We start from the raw sequence: 22178 nt of genomic DNA on the forward strand, positions 1-22178 counted from the left end.
ACGCTCAGCGAGCTGGGCTGTCAATCACGAAGAGCCAAAGACCAATCACAGTGGGAGGAGACCCCGCAGCGCCGGCCTTAAGCGGAGTTTCGGGGCGGGTCTTGGGTTCATTCACAACATTCCTCCCCCGCCCCCCTCGGGCTGGACAGCGCTCCCAGGGCTGCTGGGGCTGCGCCCACACACGGCTTTGTTTACTGAGGGTCGCTTCCGGGCGCCGCGAGGGGACAATCAACACTGCTCGGCCCGGGAGCGAGACAGAGCGGCGGGATCCCCGGGCAACCTCTCAGCCCATCCTCCCTCTGGGCTGCGTGGCGTGAGAAACAGCCTCTCTGGGCGCCAGGTCAAGTTTTGATGCTTTGCGGGATGGAGGGATCACAGGTCGCTTGGTAGAGCTTATGGGGGCTGCGGACACCCTCTCTAGAAATAGAGCCAAATTCAAATCCATCCTTGAGCCCCAAGATAAGTACCCCCAATCCATTCTCTGCTTCATATATTGTTGTTGTTGTTTAGTTACTAAGTCGTGTCTGACTCTTTGTGACCCCATGGACTGTAGCCCGCCAGGCTCTTCTGTCCATGGGATTTCTCAGACAGGAATACTGGAGTGGGTTGTCATTTCCTTCTCCATATATTATGTTGAATCATATGAAATTATTAATTTTCAATCATTTCTGATACACTAAATGACAGTCTCGTAAAGTTCAAAGTAATAGATGTTAAATCTGACCACTTCTGATTATTTTTTCTGATTCAGCTTGTCAGGGCCACATCTCTGACCTTGAAGCAGCCGGTCGTGCTCATTGCAGTTCCCCAGCCCAACCCGCGCCCACGGTCTCCGCCCACGTGGCCCCTGCCAGCTCCATGTCCTCAGAGAATCCTGCATTTCCCCTTTGCCACACTTCTCTCCATCATCATTACGTTTCTTTATCATTTAAGCAATTGTTTAACTTCTGTCCCTCCCTGCTCCGTGGCGAGCTCCAAGAGGCAGTAGTTTGTCCAGCTGATGCTCTGCAGGCCAGCACCTGAACACCTCAGGACAGACAGCAGTGGCTCAATCTATATATATAACTTGTTGACTAAACCAACTCATGCCTGTTCCCATTCCACTGAAATGATGTACAGAGCAGGAAAAGCTCAGGCTGGCTCCTAATTGGTCTAATTGTTGCCCCCTGCCCCTCCCCATATGGAAACTCTGGCTTTTTCCTTCCAGGAATTTCTAGTTTCCCAGCTGTACGTTCTGGCCAGTCCCCAACCCACCATTCAGCAAACTCTCTCTGACCTGCACTGTCCAATATGGTCACGACTGGCCACAAGTGGGCTTTTGAGTCCTTGAAATGGGGTCAGCCTGAATTAGGCTGTGCTGTGGACTTCCCTGGTGGCTCAGACAGTAAAGAATCTGCCTACAATGCAGGAGACACAGGCTTGATTGTTGAGTCAAGAAGATGCCCTGGAGAAGAGAATGGCTACCCACTCCAGTATTCTTGCTTGCAGAATCCCATGGACAGAGGAGCCTGGTGGGCTACCGTCCATGGGGCTGCAAAGAGTTGGACACGACCGAGTGACTAAGCACGTCAATGTAAACACATTGGATTTCAGAGACTTAGTAAGAAAAAAGAAGGCAAAATAAGAACCTTTTTATATTGATTACATGTTGAAATGATGCTATCTTAGATAAGTTTGTGTTAAGTAAAATACCTTATTAAAATTAACTCCCCCGGTTTCATTGTGTATTCGTTTTATTCTGTGGGGTCTCAGGGCATGTCAAGTTACGTATGCAGCTGGAGTGGTCATTTCTATGGGACAGCACTGCGTTATAATTTCTGTGGGTCTTGAGAAACCACAGCTGACCACAATGACAACAGAAGAAATAATAATAATACTGTACTGATTGTTTATGGTGTGCTGTAGCTGTTCAGACACATGATCAAGTTTAAGCTTTCTGACAGTGCTGCAAAATGAGGATGTCATCTCCATTTCTCAGATGGGGAAACTGAGGCTTAGAGGGGTGGAGTCTTTGCCTGCCTGGGAAGCCCTAGACTTATTAAAGTGTGTCTTTCTTGCAAGGATTTGAGGCAGAGATAGACGTATGGGGAAGGGGTAATGGGTGAGCAGAGAAGCTGGCAGAACTTTAGCAAAACAAGTCTTTCAGCTACTCTCCTGGCAAACAGGACCCACAGTCCAGCTATTCCAAGCAGCTGCCTTCAGCATCTAGTATGGCTGGTCCTTGTCCTGACGATGCCTCAGTGGGTGCCCCAAGATGTTGAACCAGAGAAGACACTCCAGGCCAGTGGAACAGGATGTATAGAGGAACAGAGAATGGGGTATCACAAGGTGAGAAGGTTTATTTTATTCTCTAACAAAAGATACTAATAGTGCTATCATCCCCATCTCATGGATGAGAAAACTGAGGCACAGACAGGACAGGTGACTTGATCAAGATCCATAGCAGGAAAGGGTAAGGCCAGCATTCAAGCCCTACCTTGATGAATGGGCTGGTCTTATCGCATTGGATGGGGATCAAATGCACAGTTTGGGACACACCAGCATTCCATTATGATCCCTGATGAGGGGAATGAGGCCCAGAAAGGGTAAGAAAGTTGTCCAAGGCCACATAGCAATCCCAGGAGAATGTGAGAAATCAGAAAGACACCTAGGAAATGTGTCACACCTCCGGGATGCAGTCTCCAAGCCTATTTAAAACCCAGCAACACTTTTAGAAAAGGAGAAGTTTGGGGGGTTGGTTTCCAGCCACAGGCAAGTCCTCTCAGTGTAGACAGTGAGTTTGGGCTTCAGGGAATGGAAGCACATTTATCCTGCCCGCCCTGCTGTGAGCTCACTGTCTAGGCATCCACAACTCCAGACCCCAAACCCACATGTCCTTGAGACCCATGAGAAATGGGGAGACCCCGCAGTCTCAGATGAGGGGGGCTGTGCCCTACAACTCTGTGACCACACCATTCTAACTTTCTGAGGGTCCCTCCCTCTGCCAGCAGTGCCCCACCCCCATGGCCCACCCCTCTCCCCACACTGCTCCCCCTCCCCCGCCGGCCCCACCCAGGCACTCCAAGGCTCCTGAAGACTCAGGCAGGAAACCAACCAGGGCAGTTTTGCTTCCTGGTCTGGATGCAGCCCCTCTGGCCTGCCCAGCTGGCAAGATCTGCTTCTTACATTTCTTTTCTTCCCTTTTGGAACACAAACTCATGGGCAGGGAGTTAGGGCCCTGCCAGGAAAAATGGGCATTCCAGGCAGAGGGGGAAGGTGGAGGCAAGAGAGGAAAAGGGTCGTGCAGGAATAATTGTCTGAAAAAGCCACATTTAATGACTGCGGGGAGGGGTGGGGGGCGAGCAAAGGGGTGAGGGTGGGGGAGGCAGGGAAAGAAGACAGGACGAGTGGCTGGAACTGGGCTTCCCACCCCACCCAGGACACAAAGGCAGCTGTCACAGCCTTAAGGTTCAGCGAATTCTCCACACTCAGGAAGAGGTGTTAGGGTCTCCATTTAACAGATGCAGAAACCGAGGCTCAGAGAGGGACTGAAGAGAACAAGAGGTATGGGGATTTGCCAAAGTTTGGGGCTCTCGGCTGCAACACTAAAAGGGGTTTGTGGGAACGACCCATGTGCTAGGAAGGAGAGGAGTCACTCGGGGCAGTGACAGGGTGGAGGGTGGGGGCAGCTGGGGGGAAATGAGGCTGTTCAGGAGGCTGAGGGAATGGGGTAAAGAGGAAACAGATGGGTTGACAGTCCGGATCCCGTACCTGTCACACCTGCATGCCTTTCCTCACCCCTGGGGTCCCCCTCAAAGGGGCTGGGGTCAGAGGGACAAAGGGAGCCAGTTTGCTAGAGTCCTCCGCCTGCCCTGCGTCATGGGCTTGGCCCAGGGTTGAAGGCGCTCCCTGGTGGCCGAGGGACGCGCCAGATGGCACCCAAAGCCCAGACAGTCCCAGCCCTCTCCCTTTCGAGATTCCACATAGAAAGGTTAAAAGATAATTTTCAAAAGCGGGTGTAATCATGGCTCTCACCGACAAATAAAGGACACGTATTAAGATTTTTTTTTTTTCTATTGAACTCCTATGGGAACCAGGCAGATGTTCCACGACGTTCAAAAGAGTCCAGAAAAACAGGCACTCTTAAGGACAGATCAGACTATTCAGACTATTCGAGTAAACAAATGTGTGAATGGAGGCAAATTGGTTTTTCCACAGGGGAGGAGCTTGGCAATGGGACCTCGGCTGGATGAGCCGGAAGGAGCAGGTAAGAGTGGTTTTCAACTGCTATCAGTTCAGTTCAGTCGCTCAGTCGTGTCTGTCTCTTTGCGACCCCATGAATCGCAGCACGCCAGGCCTCCCTGTCCATCACCAGCTCCTGGAGTTCACTCAGACTCGCGTCCATCGAGTCAGTGATGCCATCCAGCCATCTCATCCTCTGTCGTCCCCTTCTTCTCCTGCCCCCAATCCCTCCCAGCATCAAAGTCTTTTCCAATGAGTCAACTCTTCGCATGAGGTGGCCAAAGTACTGGAGTTTCAGCTTTAGCATCATTCCTTCCAAATAAATTCCAGGGTTGATCTTCAGAATTGCTATCAGTTGCTGACAATTCACGGAGCTGTGAAGTTCGAAGAGGCTGTTATGAATCAGCTCACCTGGAAGGGAAGCACGTGTTGTATGGAGATGGTGCTTGGAATGGTCAGAACCGATTCACTGAGACGCAAAATGTTCCTTGCAGAAAGATAAAACAATTCCTTCCTTCCTTCATTCAACAAACACTTGTTCGTGGAGCAACTGCTGTCCACTGTCCCAGGTACTCAAGACATAACCAAGATGCAAAACAGAAGACGGAGAGTGGCACAGTGACCACCTCCTGGAGCGGGGGACAGAGGAGGTTCTCCGCGGGGATCCCTGGGAGCAGAGGAGCAACAGGGGCTGAAAAAGGCCAGGAGGCGGCTCAGGGAGGAGGTTGGGGTCCGGAGGGGGTGGCCTGGGACTTCCTGTTTCCTGTTCTCCCCACTAGAATGTCAGTTCTCATTTCTACCTAGCCCAGAGGTTGGTATGCAGTAGGCCCACAATAAATGCCCATCATGGACTTCGCTGGCGGTCCACTGGCTAAGAATCCACTTGCTAGTGCAGGAGACACAGATTTGATCCCAGATCAGGGAAGATCCCACGAGCTGCAGAGCAACTGGGCTAGTGCACCGCAACTACTGAGCCCGTTTGCCCTAGAACCTGTGAAGTCAGCACACCGTAATAAACAGTAGGCCCCTGCTTGCTGCAACTAGAGAAAGCCTGAGCACAGTAACGAAGACTCAATGCAGCCATAAATAAATAGAGAAAAAATCCCCATTGTGCAAAGCAACTCCATTTCAAGGGCAGAAGTCACTTGTTACCTGCTTAGGGTAGAAAACTGCTGTGAGGTGGGCAGATGGCAGGAGGTCCAGGCCCCCAGGTGGGGTTCAAAGAAGGGTGTGCCCTGGGGGTGTCACAGAGCCCAGCAGCGGCCCTGCCCTCTAGTTAAGGGTCTGTGAGGCATTCACCAGTTCCACCCTCCCCAACAGAAATCCTGAGCCCTGGACTCCAGGTAACTCCAAACTGTCTCTATCAAATTAGGGCTCTGCTGCCACAATTCTTGTTTTTTTGAGATGTAAATTAGGATTTTTTGGGGTGTGTGTGTGTGTGGAATTTCCCTTCCTGTCTTTTTTTTCCGGTGGTTAAAACCCACAAGGAACATTCATCATTTAGAACGGTGTAATTCAGAGGCATTTAGCACCTCCGCAGTGTTTGCAACCTCTATCAAGCTGCAAGATCTTATCACTGCCTTACCCCCAAAGATGAGCCCATACCCGTTAGCTGACACTCCCCATTTCCAGGCACCCCATAGTGAACCACAGTCTCTGTGATTTGCCTCTTCTGGACATTTCACATATACGGAATCACACATTATGTGGCCCTTTGTGTCTGTCTTCTTTCAGAATGTTTTTGAGGTTCACCCATGGTGTAGCCTGTCTTACGGTGACTGACAGCTTAGTCACTTAGTCCTGTCCGACTCTGCAACCCCATGGACTGTAGCCCACCAGGCTCCTTTGTCCACGGGGATTCTTCAGGCAAGAATACTGGACAGGGTTGCCATTTCCTCCTCCAGGGGATCTTCCTGACCCCAGGGATCAAACCCCAGTCTCCTGCATTACAGGCAGATTCTTTACCAATGAGCCACCAGAGGCCATTCTGTTTTATATGGTCAAATAATAAATATTCCATTGTGTGGATATCTATATTTTGTTTACCCAGTCATCTAATGGGCATTCGGTTGCTGCCACCTTTGAGTGACTGTGACCAGTGCTGCTGTGAATGTAGTGTGTGAGATGCTGTCCGAGTTCAGTCCCTTAAGGTGTGTGCCTGGGAGAAGGGCCGGGTCACGTGGTGCCAACTCTGGGCTGAACTTAGTGAGGAGCCACCGACTGCTTGCCACAGCGGTTGTCCCCTGCTTTTGTTACTTGGCTGAGCCATGTGACATCTTCCAGACCAGGGATTGCCCTGCACTGGGAGTGTGGGGTCTTAGCCACTGGACTGCCAGGAAGTCCCTATTCCCTGCTTTTTAGAAAAATGTTGACCACTACTATGTGGGACACAGGAAACCCATGTGGGGTGGGTGAGACTGGCTGGGAAAGGCTGGGCCACCCGGGCATTAGTCACTCACCTGGGAGGAGCAGCCACCGCATGGCCACCTCCCTCCAGACAGCAGCTTAGCATCCCCCGGAGTATAGCCTGCCCTGGTCCCTGCTCCCCAGGTCCCTGATCAAACCTGCCTCTCCAGTGTCCTGTGCATTGCAGGTGGATTCTTTACCCACCAAGCCACTGGGCAAGCCACTAGGATATGGCACCAACACCCTTTAAGTAGGATTTTCTACCAGTTTCATCAGAATTGGCCACATTAATCTCAAAACCATAACTGGTTGGTCTTCAAGATAGCAGATTTAGAAGAGGGGGAGCCCAGGATGGAACAGGTCAGAAACGTGGGTCTCTGAAGGGAGGCAGTGGTTTGGCAGCTGAGAGAGTGCACTGCGATTCTGCCCGTGCCGCGTTCAAGTCCTTGCTCTGGGCCATCAATTTCGTGACCTGACCTGGGCATCTTGAGGATTGAGATGAGACATGTGGGAAGCACCTGAACAGCATCTGGGCCACAGGCACTGCAACATACTCACTGTTAAGACTTTTTATAAAAAGATAAAGGTGGCACAGAGAAGTTTGAAAGCGCTTCTGGTTTAATCAGCATTTGACTCTACAAGGTGGTGTCAGTGTCTGCCCCGAGGATGGGAAGGTGGCTCCCAAGGCTGTCTGGCCTGTCCCCGGCAGACGGGAAGACACAGGGATATCTGTGGAGGGCAAGCAGGCGAGTCACTCAAGGTAGGAAGAAAGACTCCCCCAGCCCCCAGGCTGGAGGTGCGGAAGCTTGTCCACCCATCCCTGGGCATGCGGCTCGTGTGTAAACTGGGGCTGGCCGGGGGGTCTGGGCACCTGGCCTGAGGCCCCAGCACAGCCTGCTCACAGGAGCACGTGACCACGGGAGGAATGACAGTCAGGTGTCTTGCTCCAAGTTATCCAGACAGGATGTGGGAGGGGGTAGTGGGGACACAGGAAGTTGGTGAAGACATCCCCCTGGCCTTGGCCTGTGCTGACATCTCGGCACCTGGGAGGCCAGCCAGTCAGTGTGCTTTTGACCTGCTACTCACTGGCTCATGGGCCAGGCCCAAGTCAAGTTCAAGGTGCAATTCAAGTCTTTGGAGAGCACAGTTCCTCCTTCCTGTGGGGTTACCCGCACAGGTCTGAGCACAGAGGAGGGGGCTGCAGTGGTGGTCACTGCTGGGGCGCATCCTTAGGCAGGCATCTTGGTGGAGCAAGAAGAGGCCTCCTTCTTCTTGGTGCTGGCCTTCAAAAGCGCCAGCTTTTTGGGCAGGCTGGTGCTGGCTTTCATCACCACGTCATGCTCAATCTTCTTCCGGATCCCAACCTCCAGGTTCTGGGGGAAGCAAGCATGGAGCAATCAGACTGGGACCTGAGGTGGGAGGGAGGGCCTGGCCTGCTGCCTTTTGTTCCGTGAGCTCACCAGGGGCTAGATCAGCAACCCTCTCCCTGAAAAAGCACCCAAGAGTCTGGTGGCTGGCGCTTAAGTCCTACTTCTGCCCCACCCTCTGAGAACACTGTACACACACAAAACACCCCTTCCCATCTCTGGACCTCAGCTTCTAAACTTCTCCTCATCCCCATTTTATAGACGGAGAAACAGAGGCACCTGCAGGGAGGAGGCACTTGGCCAGGGCTCCCGAACTATGTGAGCGATGGGAAACTGGAACCCAGCCCGCCCAGACTCTCTGGCTTAAAACTCCAGCCCCTTCTTGTCCCGTCATCTCTGCTTGGCAAATGGTGAACTGGGGCTCTGAGAGATATGGGGTGGAACAAATAAAGGCATAGCAATCAGAGCCCAAGTGTTTGGGTCCAGAACTGACAGTTTAATCCTATTACCTAAACCGCTCCCTTGCTCTATGAGTTCCAATGACCATGATGACCACGGGTGTCACCACACACCTGGGCGCAGGGGACACAACAGCAAAGACACAGAAAAACTTCTGCCTTCGCAGAGGTGACATTCAGAGAGAGAGAGAGCACGCGAGCGCATATGTGTGTGTAACCTTCAGTGACACTCTGGTAAACTGTTGAATGATGGCGGATAATAAGTGCTATTGTGGAGAAAAGAGAAAGGATAATGAGCGAGAGTTGCAGTGGTGAGGTTACCATCAGGGATGGCTGCTCAGAAGCAACGCTGGCTGCCAGCCTTGACCTGGAGGAAGGAAGCAGTGAGGATTTCTGGGAAAGAATCCAGGTGGAGCAACTAGTGCCAACATTCCCAGGTGGGTCAAGGGGCAGTTAAGGGGCCAGTTATGCTAGAGGGAGTGAGCCAGGAGGAAAGAAGAGAGGGAGGGGATGAGGGCAGGGAAAAGACGGGGGTAGAAAGTGCCAGGTCCTATGCGGAGAACTCAGGCTCTTCCTGAGCTAGGGAGTCATGCAGGGTTCTGAGCAGAGGTGCCCTGATTCAGGAGCTCTCGGATGCTCAATGGCGCCCCGTGGCTATTACTGGAGGGGCAGGGGAAGGAGATCTGGGGGGAGGTGACTGCTCTAGCCCAGGTGTTTTTAGATGATGGGATGGGGCCAGGTGGGGGGGGGGGTCAAGGAGGTGAAAAGTGAGTGCATTCTAGATTAATCCTGAAGGCAGGGACTTCCCTGGTGGTCCAGTGGCTAAGACTCTGCGCTCCCAATGCAGGGGGCTCAGGTTTGATCCCTAGTCAGGGAACTAGATCCCACATGCCACAACTAACAGTTTGTCTGCCGCAACTGAGACCCAGCACAGCCCAATTAAAAAAAAAGGCAAAAAGGATGAGGTCCAACCTGGATGAGAGAAAGGGGGACTCCTGAATATCTAGAAGAAGAGACTGGTAGGATCATGCTGGGGTGATGGAGCAGAGTGGGAGTGCCTGGTTTTGGACATACTGAGCTTGAGCTGCCCAAGAGATACTTCCCTCCTCCAACTGCCAGGTGGAGGTAAGCAGGGTACCCAGGTCTAAGAAAACCGAGGCTCTCACATCCTGGCGTTAAGACTCTGCGCTTCCACTGCAGAGGGCAATGGTTCAATCCCTGGTTGGGGCACTTGGATCCTGCAAGGTGCGTGCTGCAGCAAAAACCAAAAGACGAAAGACTGAGGCTCTGAACAACATGCTCAAGATGGTAGGGTGAAGGACTGAAGAGCTGATGCTTTTGAACTGCGGTGTTGGAAAAGACTCTTGAGAGTCCCTTGGACTGCAAGGAGATCAAACCTGTCAATCCTAAAGGAAATCAACCCTGAGTATTCATTGGAAGGACTGACACTGATGTTGAAGCTCCAATACTTTGGCCACCTAATACGAAGAACTGACTCACGGGAAAAGACCCGGATGCTGGGAAAGACCGAAGGCAGGAGAAGGAGCAACAGGTGAAGAGATGGTTGGGTGGCATCACCAACTCAACGGACATGAGTTTCAGCAACTCTGGGAGACAGTGAAGGACAGGAAAGCCTGGCATGCTGCAGTCCACAGGGTCACAAAGAGTCTGACACGACTTAGCGACGGAACAACTAGGAAGTGCGAATTACTGTGCAGAGTACAACTCGAATTCAGATCTGACTCCACCAGATCTCTCTGAAACTTCTCTGCAATCTTAACAAGTCTTTCCGCAACCTCTTTATAAATTTAACCCTGCTCACCTACAAGCACTCCTATGGCCCTGAATCCTTACAATTCTAGGAGAGAAGTGCTATTACTAGGACCATTTCAGCTAAGATCTTTGGGGTGTAGATACACTAGCTGTCAACAGAACTGTGTTTTGCATCCAGGACATCCTTCTTGCAAGGCTGGGGTTTTTAACTCCTTTCCCAGGCTGCCTGGTTTTTTTGATGTCTATTAACGAGGACAACAGAATGGGAAAGACTAGAGATCTCTTCAAGAAAATTAGATACCAAGGGAACATTTCATGCAAAGATGGGCTCGATAAAGGACAGAAATGGTATGGACCTAACAGAAGCAGAGATATTAAAAAGAGGTGGCAAGAATACACAGAACAACTGTACAAAAAAGATCTTAATGACCTAGATAATCACGATGGTATGATCATTCACCTAGAGCCAGACATTCTGGAATGTGAAGTCAAGTGGGCCTTAGAAAGCATTACTACGAACAAAGCTAGCGGAGGTGATGGAATTCCAGTTGAGCTATTTCAAATCCTGAAAGATGATGCTGTGAAAGTGCTGCACTCAATATGCCAGCAAATTTGGAAAACTCAGCAGTGGCCACAGGACTGGAAAAGGTCAGTTTTCATTCCAATCCCAAAGAAAGGCAATGCCAAAGAATGCTCAAACTACCGCACAATTGCAGTCATCTCACATGCTAGTAAAGTAATGCTCAAAATTCTCCAAGCCAGGCTTTAGCAGTATGTGAACTGTGAACTTCCAGATGTTCAAGCTGGTTTTAGAAAAGGCAGAGGAACCAGAGATCAAATTGCCAACATCTGCTGGATCATGGAAAAAGCAAGAGAGTTCCAGAAAGACATCTATTTCTGCTTTCTTGACTATGCCAAAGCCTTTGACTGTGTGGATCACAATAAACTGTGGAAAATTCTGAAAGAGATGGGAATATTAGACCATCTGACCTGCCTCTTGAGAAACCTATATGCAGGTCAGGAATCAACAGTTAGAACTGGACATGGAACAACAGACTGGTTCCAAATAGGAAAAGGAGTACGTCAAGGCTGTATATTGTCACCCTGCTTATTTAACTTATATGCAGAGTACATCATGAAAAACGCTGGGCTGGCAGAAGCACAAGCTGGAATCAAGATTGCTGGGAGAAATATCAATAACCTCAGATATGCAGATGACACCACCCTTATGGCAGAAAGTAAAGAGGAACTAAAAAGCCTCTTGATGAAAGTGAAAAAGAGTGAAAAAGTTGGCTTAAAGCTAAACATTCAGAAAACTAAGATCATGGCATCTGGTCCCATCACTTCATGGGAAATAGATGGAGAAACAGTGGAAACACTGTCAGACTTTATATTTTGGGCTCCAAAATCACTGCAGATGGTGACTGCAGCCATGAAATTAAAAGACAGTTGCCTACTCCTTGGAAGAAAAGTTATTACCAACGTAGACAGCACATTGAAAAGCAGAGACATTACTTTGCTAACAAAGGTCCGTCTAGTCAAGGCTATGGTTTTTCCAGCGGTCATGTATGGATGTGAGAGCTGGACTGTGAAGAAAGCTGAGCGCCGAAGAATTGATGCTTTTGAACTGTGGTGTTGGAGAAGACTCTTGAGAGTCCCTTGGACTGCAAGGAAATCCCACCAGTCCATCCTATAGGAGATCACCCCTGGGTGTTCATTGGAAGGACTGATGTTGAAGCTGAAACTCCAATACTTTGGCCACCTCATGCGAAGAGCTGACTCACTGGAAAAGACCCTGATGCTGGGAGGGACTGGGGGCAGGAGGAGAAGGGGATGACAGAGGATGAGATGGCTGGATGGCATCACTGACTCGATGGACGCGAGTCTGAGTGAACTCCAGGAGTTGGTGATGGACAGGGAGGCCTGGCGTGCTGCGATTCATGGGGTCGCAAAGAGTCGGACACGACTGAGCGACTGAACTGAACTAACTGATTAACGAAGACAATTTAGCGAAAGCAGCTAACGTGAACACTTTTCTGCGCGCCAATCCCTGCTTTAGGAGGCCCGTTGGTTGCTAGATAATGTTTCCGTACCACCGCACAAAGGAGGAAACTGAGGCTCACAGCACTGGGACTTCATCCCGACCCGCTGCTCGTCCGCACTCACCTTCTTGAGCTGCTGCTGCTGCACGATGCGTGCCTTCTTGGGTGCGATAACGCGACCTGGGGAGAAATGCGCTCTCGTGAGGCTGGAGAATATCGGGCCCACCTCACCCCCGAGTCCCCCGCCCGCTTCTCACCGCCCTTCCTCGGGCCCCGGTTCCGCGCCGAGGCCGCCGCCGCCGCCTTGCTCTTCGCTGGCTTCTGCGCCTGGAACTTGCGCTGCCCCTGCGCCATGATCAGGAACGCATCGGAAGAGGGGGAAGTCGCAGTGGGAAGGCGCAGGGCACGATGGGATACAGTGGGGCTGAAGGGCGCAATGACTCACGGGATACAACGTGGCAAAGTTAAAGGGACGAGCTACTCACAACGGTAGTTGATCATAGCCAGTGTTTGGCGAAAATTTCGAAGTAAGGGTTATAGATAGCCTAACATTATTGGTCATTTGTTTTGTAAAACTTACACTGTCTTATGTGTTTTGTTAGTAAAATTCAGTTTACCTAAAAAAAAAAAAAAATTAATGGTGCCCCACACTTCAGTGGGCTTCCCTGATGTCTCAGAGGGTACAGAATCCACCTACAATGTGGGAGACCTGGGTTCGATCCCTGGGTTGGGAAGATCCCCTGGAGAAGGGAATGGCAACCCACTCCAGTATTCTTCTCTGGAGAATCCTATGGACAGAGGAGCCTGGTGGGCTACAGTCCGTGGGATGACAAAGAGTGAGACACGACTGAGCAACTAGGCACACCAAACGTCAGTAACCAAGATAAAAATATTTTCAACATTAAAAAAGATTTTAATATTAAAAAAATCATATTGTCCACTACAGCCTGTGGACTGGCTGTCTGATGCTGTAAATAAATGTTATTGGTATGAGCACTGGTTATCAAAACTTAGGGAAAAGTCAGGGTGGGCAAGGTCAGCGTTTCATTCTATTGAATAGCTTGATATTTTGTTTATCATGGAGGTCTTTTTTTTTTTTTTGCATTAATTTTTCTTTCTTTTCTATTCGTTTTTTTTGGTGGGGGGGGGGCACACTATGAGGCACATGGGATCTTAGTTCCCTGACCAGGTATAGAACCTGTGCCTTCTGTACTGGAAGGGCAGAATCCTAACCACTGAGCCACGAGTGCGAAGTCCCAATTTTTTTTTGGGTTGTGCCACTGGCATGCTGGATCTTAGTTCCCCAGCGGTGCCAACTGCAGCAGAAGTGCAGCGTTCTAACCACTGGACCACCAGGAAATTCCCTGCATTAATTTTGATTTTTAAAAATGCACGAAGCTGTTATTTATCTTGATTGAAAGTCACTCAGTTGTGTCTGACTCTTTGTGACCCCATGGATTATACAGTCCATGGAATTCTCTAGGCCAGAATACAGGAATGGGTAGCCTTTCACTTCTCCTGGGTATCTTCCCAACCCAGGTCTCCTGCATTTCGGGCAGATTCTTTACCAGCTGAGCCACAAGGGAAGCCCAAGAAAACTGGAGTGGGTAGCCTATCCCTTCTCCAGGGGCTCTCCTGACCCAAGAATCGAACTGGGGTCTCCTGCATTGCAGGTGGATTCTTTACCAACTGAGCTATCAGGGAAGCCCATTAATCTTGATTACTGAGCTTCTTACAGCATCCTTTAAAATGGAGGGGTCACCTTCATTTCAGCCCTGAGAGCAATTTAAGAGGGAGGTGCCAGTATTACCTGCATTTTATAAATGAGGAAAAGAACGTATGGGAGAGATGAAGTGATGTGGCCAAGATCACACTGCAGAAGAAGAGGTGGAGCTGGGATATGAACTCAGGCAGCTGGGCTCCAGATGCTGGCCTCTCAAGAGCCACACACAGGCTCTTCCCGGATCCTGCCTGATGTCCCTGCTCTGGGAAGTACTGTGGTTGTGGGAAGAAGATCAGCAGTTGTGCAGAACATTTAATAAGTTTATTATAAAAATAATGGGGATATGGAGGGCATATGGAAGCTATGGAGAGCTAGGCTGGTTATTTCTGGGGTCCATCTAGGGTGTTCCACTCAGGCGATGGTGGCACTAAGGGCTGCCTGGAGCTCCTTGGGGGCAAAGACGCCCAGCTCTGTGATGATGCCGCCAGTGATGAGGTCGTGGGGGGTGACATCAAAGGCAGGATTCCAAACTCCAATTCCTGCAGGGAAGAGGAGAAGCAAGAAGGCAGGTATTTGGTCAATGGATGTACTTAAGCTATTGTCACGTCTCCCTCATGGTGGTTCTAGGCATTGGGGAATCCTTGAGAATGTGGGGATCCTTACCCCCCAAATACACAAATGCATGGGTTTTGACACCCAGTTATAAGTTTAGACACCCTGACATTCCCAGATTGTTGCTAAGAAGGCTTCAGAGTCTTATACAGGCCTACCCCACTTGTGCCTGCTCCAAGAATCTCTTTAGGAACCTCCAAGAGTCCACCCCAGGGCCTTTGCATGGACTGTGCTCTCTGCCTGGATGCTTTCCCTCAGATATGCTTATGATTTAATGTTTCATTTCCTTTCAGGTCTTTGCTCAAATGTCACCTTCTCAGTGAGAACTTCACTAATCATCCTGTTTAACCCACTCTCTGAAGAGACACTTCCCGTATCCTTCTGTGCCTCATTTATTTATCCCCTTCTGAAAACATACATTAGAATTTTACTCTTTGTCTCGTCTGTCATTTGTCTCCCCACTGGACTGTCAGCCCCACCAGAGTAGGGACTTGTATGTCTTTTTCTTTTCTCGGTTGTGCCAAGAGGCATGAGGGATTTCAGTTCCCAGACCAGGGATCAAACCCAAGCCCTCTGCTATGGAAGCATCGTGTCTTAGCCGCTGGACTGCCAGGCAAGTCCCACTTTTAGGTCTTTCTTCACTCCTGTATCCCTGGCCCCTAGCATGGCAGCTGGCATTGATCAGGCACTCAAAATACCTGGTGAATGAATAACAACCTCTTACACAAGAGGCTGCAAACTGTTTTCTCGGTCTCAATTATTTTTTTAAGACCACCAAATTATCAGTCAGCTTTCAAAAAATCCCCTGGAGAAAGGAATGGCTACCCACTCCAGTATTCTTGCCTGGAAACTCATGGCCAGAGGAGCCTGGTGGGCTACAGTTCATGACGTCGCAGAGTTGGATACGCCTGAGCAACTAACACTTTCAGTTTTCAAAATGTGGGAGATTTTATCCATATAACATATGTTAAGGCTTCTCTTGGTAAGGCTTCTCTTACCCTGGGGCCTACATTCCTGTGACCCTTGGCCACAGCAGAGTACTGCGGTCGCTGGATTGCACCTGGTCCGTGTTACCCAGCTTTCTTGGAGGGAAAAGCAGGCTGGGTTGTCAATTCCGCTTTCCATGGTCTTGTGGATTTTGACCAGTGCTAAATAATTAAGCCCCTAGGAAGGCAGGGGCATCAAAAAACACTGAGAAAATTTTTTTTCAGAATTAATGTATCTATTTTTATTTATTTATTTACTTTTCATAGTCTTTTCCATTATGGTTTATCACAGGGTGTCGAATATAGTTCCCTGTGCTATACAGTAGGACCTTGTTGTTTAGCCGTTGTATATATAATAGTTTGCTAATGTGTCCTATTTTTAGAAAGCTATAAGGAATCACAGCAGAAAACAACAGAATATTAGGACTTCCCTCAGCTTAGTTGTACAGTATTGTTTTACACTTATTCCATATTTGGAGTAACGGATGCTGGTCTCATTGTATTTTCAGTGCTTAGAAGTTTTAACTGGTCTTTTTTTTTTTTTTTAATTCTTTTTCCGTTTAGGTTGTTATATAATATTGAGCAGAGTTCCCTGTGTTATACGGTAGGTCCTTGTTGGTTATCCATTTTAAATATAGCAGTGTACATGAATCTTTGAACTGAAACGTGAGTTAAATTGAATAACTTGATATCCATCCATCATGTGTCCAATAATGTCTGACTCTTTGCGACCCCACGGACTGTAGTCCACTCAGCTCCTCTGTCCTTGGAATTTTCTAGGCAAGAAGATAGAAGTGGGTTGCCATCTTGTCCAGGGGATCTTCCCGATCTAGGGACTTGAACTCGCATCTCCTGCATTGCAGGTGGGTTCTTTACCTCTAAGCCATTGGGAATGGATATAGATATAAAAATAAATAAATATACCAGTGTGTACATGTCAATCCCAAACTCCCTAACTAACTGGTCCTTTTTATAAAAGTTTTCAATTGTAACCTGTTTCTATTTAATAAGCACTAACTAAGGGAAAATTCTTCAAGAGATGGGAATACCAGACCACCTGACCTGCCTCTTGAGAAACCTATATACAGGTCAGGAAGCAATAGTTAGAATTGGACATGGAACAACAGACTGGTTCCAAATAGGAAAAGGAGTACGTCAAGGCTGTATATTGTCACCCTGCTTATTTAACTTATATGCAGAGTACGTCATGAGAAACGCTGGGCTGGCAGAAGCACAAGCTGGAATCAAGATTGCTGGGAGAAATATCAATCACCTCAGATATGCAGATGACACCACCCTTATGGCAGAAAGTGAAGAGGAGCTAAAAGCCTCTTGATGAAAGTGAAAGAGGAGAGTGAAAAAGTTGGCCTAAAGCTCAACATTCAGAAAACGAAAATCATGGCATCTGGTCCCATCACTTCATGGGAAATAGATGGAGAAACAGTGGAAACAGTGTCAGACTTTATTTTTTGGGGCTCCAAAATCACTGCAGATGGTGACTGCAGCCATGAAATTAAAAGACGCTTACTCCTTGGAAGGAAAGTTATGACCAACCTAGATAGCATATTGAAAAGCAGAGATATTACTTTGCTAACAAAGGTCCATCTAGTCAAGGCTATGGTTTTTCCAGTGGTCATGTATGAATGTGAGAGTTGGACTGTGAAGAAAGCTGAGTGCTGAAGAATTGATGCTTTTGAACTGTGGTGTTGGAGAAGACTCTTGAGAGTCCCTTGGACTGCAAAGACATCCAACCAGTCCATTCTAAAGGAGATCAGTCCTGGTGTTCTTTGGAAGGACTGATGTTGAAGCTGAAACTCCAATACTTTGGCCACCTCATGCGAAGAGTTGACTCATTGGAAAAGACCCCAATGCTGGGAGGGATTGGGGGCAGGAGAAGGGGACGACAGAGGATGAGATGGCTGGATGGCATCACTGACTCGATGGATGTGAGTTTGAGTGAACTCCGGGAGTTGGTGATGGACAGGGAGGCCTGGCATGCTGTGATTCATGGGGTCGCAGAGAGTCAGACATGACTGAGCGACTGAACTGAACTGAACTAAGGACCAGGCACGGTTCTTGATGTCACCTGGGTTAACTTGTTGAACGTCCTGCATGTATGAGGTAGGTCATAACAATAGCTCATAGGGCCCTTATGGATGAATTTTAGGCACCTGGCTACAGTCAGGAAGTGTGGGGAAGCTGAGAAATATCTGTCTTTTCAGAAGCACTTGACCAGGTGGTATTCTTAACTTCTTATCCAAGTGAGAAAACAGAGGTGGATAAGAACAAGACAATTCGCTCAAAGTCTCCTGACTCATTACTGTACCTTCTGACCATGGAAGGGGGCATCTCAGGTGGCACAGTGGTAAAGACTATGACTGCCAATGTAGGAGACGTTGTTTGATCCCTGGGTTTGGGAAGATCCCCTGGAGAAGGGAATGGCTACCCACTCCAGTATTCTTGCCTGGAGAATCCCACAGACAGATGAGCCTGGCAGGCTACAGTCCATGGGGTCACAAAGAGTCAGATACTACTGAGCACACACCAGTGAATCTGACCTCCAAGACATGTCTGCTTTAATAACATGGCTTGAAGGAACTGCCTCTGTCTTAGAAGGCTGATGATAACCGAGATGCTACCTGCCGCATGACAGAGTCAGGGTGCCTACACAGAGGTTCCCAGGCACTGTGGTGTACCCCTCTCTGAGTGGAAGGCTTACCTGGTGCCGCTATCCTGACCCCATTGATGTCGGTCAGCTCCTGGCCGGGACGCTCCTCAATGACGATCTCCTGGCCTGTCTCTAGGCGGAGGTCACACGAGGAGCTGGGGGCAGCCACATAGAAGGGGATGCCGTGGTGCTTGGCCGTGATGGCTAGCTGGTAGGTGCCCACTTTGTTGGCTGTGTCGCCATTGGCAACCACACGGTCGGCTCCCACGACAACAGCTGGGGAATGAGATGCTGGGAGTCAGGATCCGGCCCTGGATGCTGGAGCCCTGCCCACCAGCGCCCCTGCCTGCTGACCTGACACGCCTCGGTGGGCCATGGCGGCTGCCGCCATGCTGTCAGTGATGAGGGTGGCGGGGATCTGCTCGTAGACCAGCTCAAAGGCTGTCAGCCGGGCTCCCTGGTTGTACGGCCGGGTCTCCGTGCAGAAGGCGTGCTCGAGACGGCCCAGGTTATGCAGCGAGCGGATCACACCTGTGGGGCCCAGCCCACCAGAAGAGGCGAAGATAAGACAGAAAGGGATAGATGGGCATGGTGACCCTTTGGCTAGCAGCATGGTACTCCAAACCATGCGGTCTGCCCCCAGGCCCTTGCAGTGGCTGTTCCCTTCTGCCTGGTACATGTGTGCTTAGAGAAAGCCTTCTCTGTGACGCCTTCCAGGATTACTCCATGTTACATAGCAACCCCCACACTGCCATCCCCTGCTCTTTCTCTTTAGTATGTACCACCCTGAAATGAATCATAGGTATCTGTTGACTTGCCTTTGTCTCTTCCTTCTATTTTCTCCACTGCTGGGTCCCTAACTGCTAGAATGGTGCTTGGCAAATAGTAGGTGCTTAATAAATGTTTGTCCAATGAATGAAGGAATGCACACGAGTGAATGACGGCACACACCGTAGGTGCTTAATAAATGCTGAGTGATTGAAGGAATGGATGCATGGATGACTAATGAGGAACACGGCAGATAAGCATTTATTAGGTGTATTATTTTTTTAATATTTATTTCGTTGCATCAGATCTTAGTTGAGGCATGTGGAATTTTTAGTGGTAGCATCCGAACTCTTAGTTGTGGCATGTGGGATCTAGCTCCCTGAACAAGGATGGAACCTGGGCCCCCTGCCTCGGAAGCATCAAGTCTTAGCCACTGAACCACCAGGGAAATCCCTAAGCATTTGCTGAGTAACGAATGAATGCATTGCCTTAGTATCCAAGCACAAAGGTGGGACTGAGGCAGGCAGGGAAACATCCAGGAGAATTAAGAAGCAGGTGGACTCTGTTGCCTTGAGCGCCAGGACCCAGTCCCCCAAGTCCTGGTCACAGCTACTCTAATCTTTCTTTAGGGGGCTACGCCCTTCCTCTTAGTCCTCTTAGAGCCCAGATTCCACCCACTTTCTAGGCACATGGCTCAGGCGAGGCCTATTGAGTGATTGATCCTAGATGGGTAGGTGACTCCATCATGGCCTCCAAGATACAAGGAAACTTTTTGGACACTGTTGAAATAGAGATCCTTGGTTCTTTTCCTCAAGATCTGAATCCTGGCCAAGCAGTCATGATGCCACTCTGGAGGAGGGCAGACCTTAGGGATGGGCATAGAAAGATCCTGATGCTACTGAGTCCTCAGATCCAGCCATACCTGAAGCCAACCCCTTGAGTGTGTTTCTGTGCAACAACTAATAAATTCCCCTTTCTGGGGGATGCATTAAGTGGTTTGGGTTTCTTTCTCTTTCATCCATAAAGGGCCCTCCCCCATTCCTGTGGATGCCCACTCACCTAGGGCTGTGCCATAGCCAGCAGTGGCTAGCGCACCAGTGTTGCAGTGGGTCAGCACGGTCACCTTGCCACCCTGGGGTGCTGCCCGCTTTAGGAGGTGGTGGGCTCCCAGGTCCCCGATGCTCCGATTGTCCCGGAGGTCTTTTTCCAGCATGTCCTCGGCCCAGCAGATCACTCTGAGGCCAACAAGGGGCTCTGAGCACCAGCCACCAGGCTTCAGCGCCCACCCCAGCCCCCTTCACTGCCCAACTCTGCTCTACTAGCGTTCTCTTGCTGAAAGCCTCTCTCAGCGTGAGGCTGGTCCCTTCTTCTACAACCACCTAACTGTAACTCCATTCGCTTTTGCAAAACATTGTACCAGGCATCTCCCGTGTGTCAGGCACTGGAGAATAAGACAAAAAACTCCTCTGCTAGGGAGCTGACACTGGGGTTGGGTAGGCAAATGACTAGCAGACAATAAAGGGAGGGAGAAGGCAGCAGTCAGGAGACAGAGGGTAGGGGATGAATTGTATTATATGGGGGATGGGGAAGGCAGAAACCTGAGACCTGAGGGAGAGGAGATTTAGGTGGATATCTGGGTCCCACAGAGTCGGACACGACTGAAGCTACTTAGCAGCAGCAGCTGGCTTGCAAACACTGAGTGTGCAAAGACCTTGAGGCAGGAGCAAGTCTGGTGGGGTTAGTGGAGAATACCTGTGTAGCAGATGTGGAGGGAAAGAGTGGGAAGACAGCAGGGAGAGGACCAGGGCTGGAAACAAAATTTCTCAAAAGCAAAAACCAGGTAAACCAGGTGGCACTGAAAAGGGCCTCTAAGGGCAGATAGGGCTGGGGACGTTTAGAGAAGACACAGTCAGGGGATTAAGTTCAAGGACCTTGGGGCCAGGCGGCCCGGTGTCAAGTCCCAGGCCTGCCTGTGTGGCCCTGGATTAAGAGCACCCTGCCTCAGTTTCCCCAACTGTAGAACTGGCAGCTGTGCACCACCACCACCACCAGTGAATGGATAAATAGCCTCAGGTCAGAACAGTGCCGGGCACATGGCTACTCTACCTCTCTCGCACCGCCTCCTCCGTTGCGCCCTCCCGCTCCGCCTCCTGGGCCGCGAGGTCGGCCAGGTCCCGCGCGGCGCGGGCCATGTTGACGGCGGTGGGCCGGGCGGTGACAAGGAAGCTCAGCGCGTCCCGGACGAAGGCCACGAGTGCGGCAAGGCCAGGTCCCCCGGCGCCCGCCTGCAGCTCCACGGCGAGGCTGAGGCAGCCCACGAGGGCAATGGCTGGGGCGCCGCGCACCTGGAGGGGGAATTGGGGGCGTCAGGGACAGCAGTCAGGGGAACCACTCCCACCCCAACCTGAGCTCCGCCACGCGACTCCACCTTCATAGCACGGATGGCTTCCCAGGCCTGGCGCACCGAGCCCACCGCTTCATAGCGGCTCTGCTGGGGCAGCAGCAGCTGGTCGAGAATCTGTAGTGAGCCCCGCGAGTAGCGGATCGCCTCCAAAGTCATGCTGTCACAGTCGCGCTCACCACTCTTCTCCGGGTTCCGGGGGCGAGCCGGATGCGGAGGGGGCGGGGCCTCCCCGAAATAGGCGCATGCGCACAGTAACCCCGCAGGTTCCGGTAAATCGCCATCCGTAAGTCGGATCCTGCCCCACCTTCCCAGCCGAGCCCCGTTAGCAGCCCCCTCTCAGACGGTAAAGCGTTTTTCTACAATGTGGGAGACCTGGGTTCTATCCCTGGGTCGGGAAGTTCCCTGGAGAAGGAAATGGCAACCCACTCCAGTACTCTTGCCTAGAAAATCCCATGAATGGAGGAGCCTGGTGTCCATGGGGTCACAAAGAGTCAGACACGACTGAGCGACTTCTTTCACTTTCCACTGTTAGTGCCCCCGTCACTATTTTGGGAGCAACGACCTCAAGCCATATAGCACGACCCCCAAGTTCCTGGTGGGCACCCTCAGGAGCGCGTACTGCCTGTGGTCTTATGTAGAGCAAGGCCCCAGTTGGGGTCCCAAGATGGAACAAACCCTTCCTGCTGCCCTGAGACCGTCCCTTCCCCGCAGGGAGGAAAGTCCAGTGGGCTGTGGGCCACCACCCCTCCG

At 50.4% G+C, this 22178-nt stretch overlaps 1 protein-coding gene and 1 long non-coding RNA gene across 3 annotated transcripts; one reads left to right on the plus strand and one right to left on the minus strand.

Moving 5' to 3' along the window:
- Positions 1–189: 189 nt before the first annotated feature.
- Positions 190–12532, plus strand: LOC105610487 (uncharacterized). 2 transcript variants are annotated; one of them, XR_009600815.1, is made up of 4 exons: positions 190–340; positions 2166–2328; positions 4198–4246; positions 12285–12532. It is a non-coding gene; the product is annotated as an uncharacterized LOC105610487 (long non-coding RNA). The 2 variants fall into 2 exon arrangements; XR_001040276.4 differs by lacking the exon at positions 12285–12532 and having other exon boundaries at positions 4198–8460.
- Positions 12533–14289: 1757 nt separating this feature from the next.
- MRI1 (methylthioribose-1-phosphate isomerase 1) lies at positions 14290–21628 on the minus strand. Its single transcript, XM_027969517.3, has 6 exons — positions 21453–21628; positions 21131–21369; positions 20084–20259; positions 18611–18787; positions 18308–18532; positions 14290–14529 (listed from the first exon to the last, which is right to left on the minus strand). The coding sequence occupies exons 1-6, from the start codon at positions 21582–21584 to the stop codon at positions 14402–14404; spliced, it is 1077 nt and encodes a 358-aa protein (XP_027825318.2). The 5' UTR covers positions 21585–21628; the 3' UTR covers positions 14290–14401.
- Positions 21629–22178: the final 550 nt, after the last annotated feature.

This window comes from Ovis aries, chromosome 5, assembly GCF_016772045.2.
Source record: "Ovis aries strain OAR_USU_Benz2616 breed Rambouillet chromosome 5, ARS-UI_Ramb_v3.0, whole genome shotgun sequence".
Lineage (NCBI taxonomy): Eukaryota > Metazoa > Chordata > Mammalia > Artiodactyla > Bovidae > Ovis > Ovis aries.

What these genes read in the sequence shown, in the direction of transcription:
- MRI1 (XM_027969517.3), bottom strand. Translation starts at nt 21,584, where the DNA reads ATGACTTTGGAGGCGATCCGCTACTCGCGGGGCTCACTACAGATTCTC. An exon ending in AAGCCATCCGTGCTATGAAG is followed by an intron (nt 21,370 to 21,452) that starts GTGGAGTCGCGT and finishes TTCCCCCTCCAG; the next exon opens with GTGCGCGGCGCCCCAGCCAT. An exon ending in GGTCAGGATAGCGGCACCAG is followed by an intron (nt 14,530 to 18,307) that starts GTAAGCCTTCCA and finishes TCTTCCCTGCAG; the next exon opens with GAATTGGAGTTTGGAATCCT.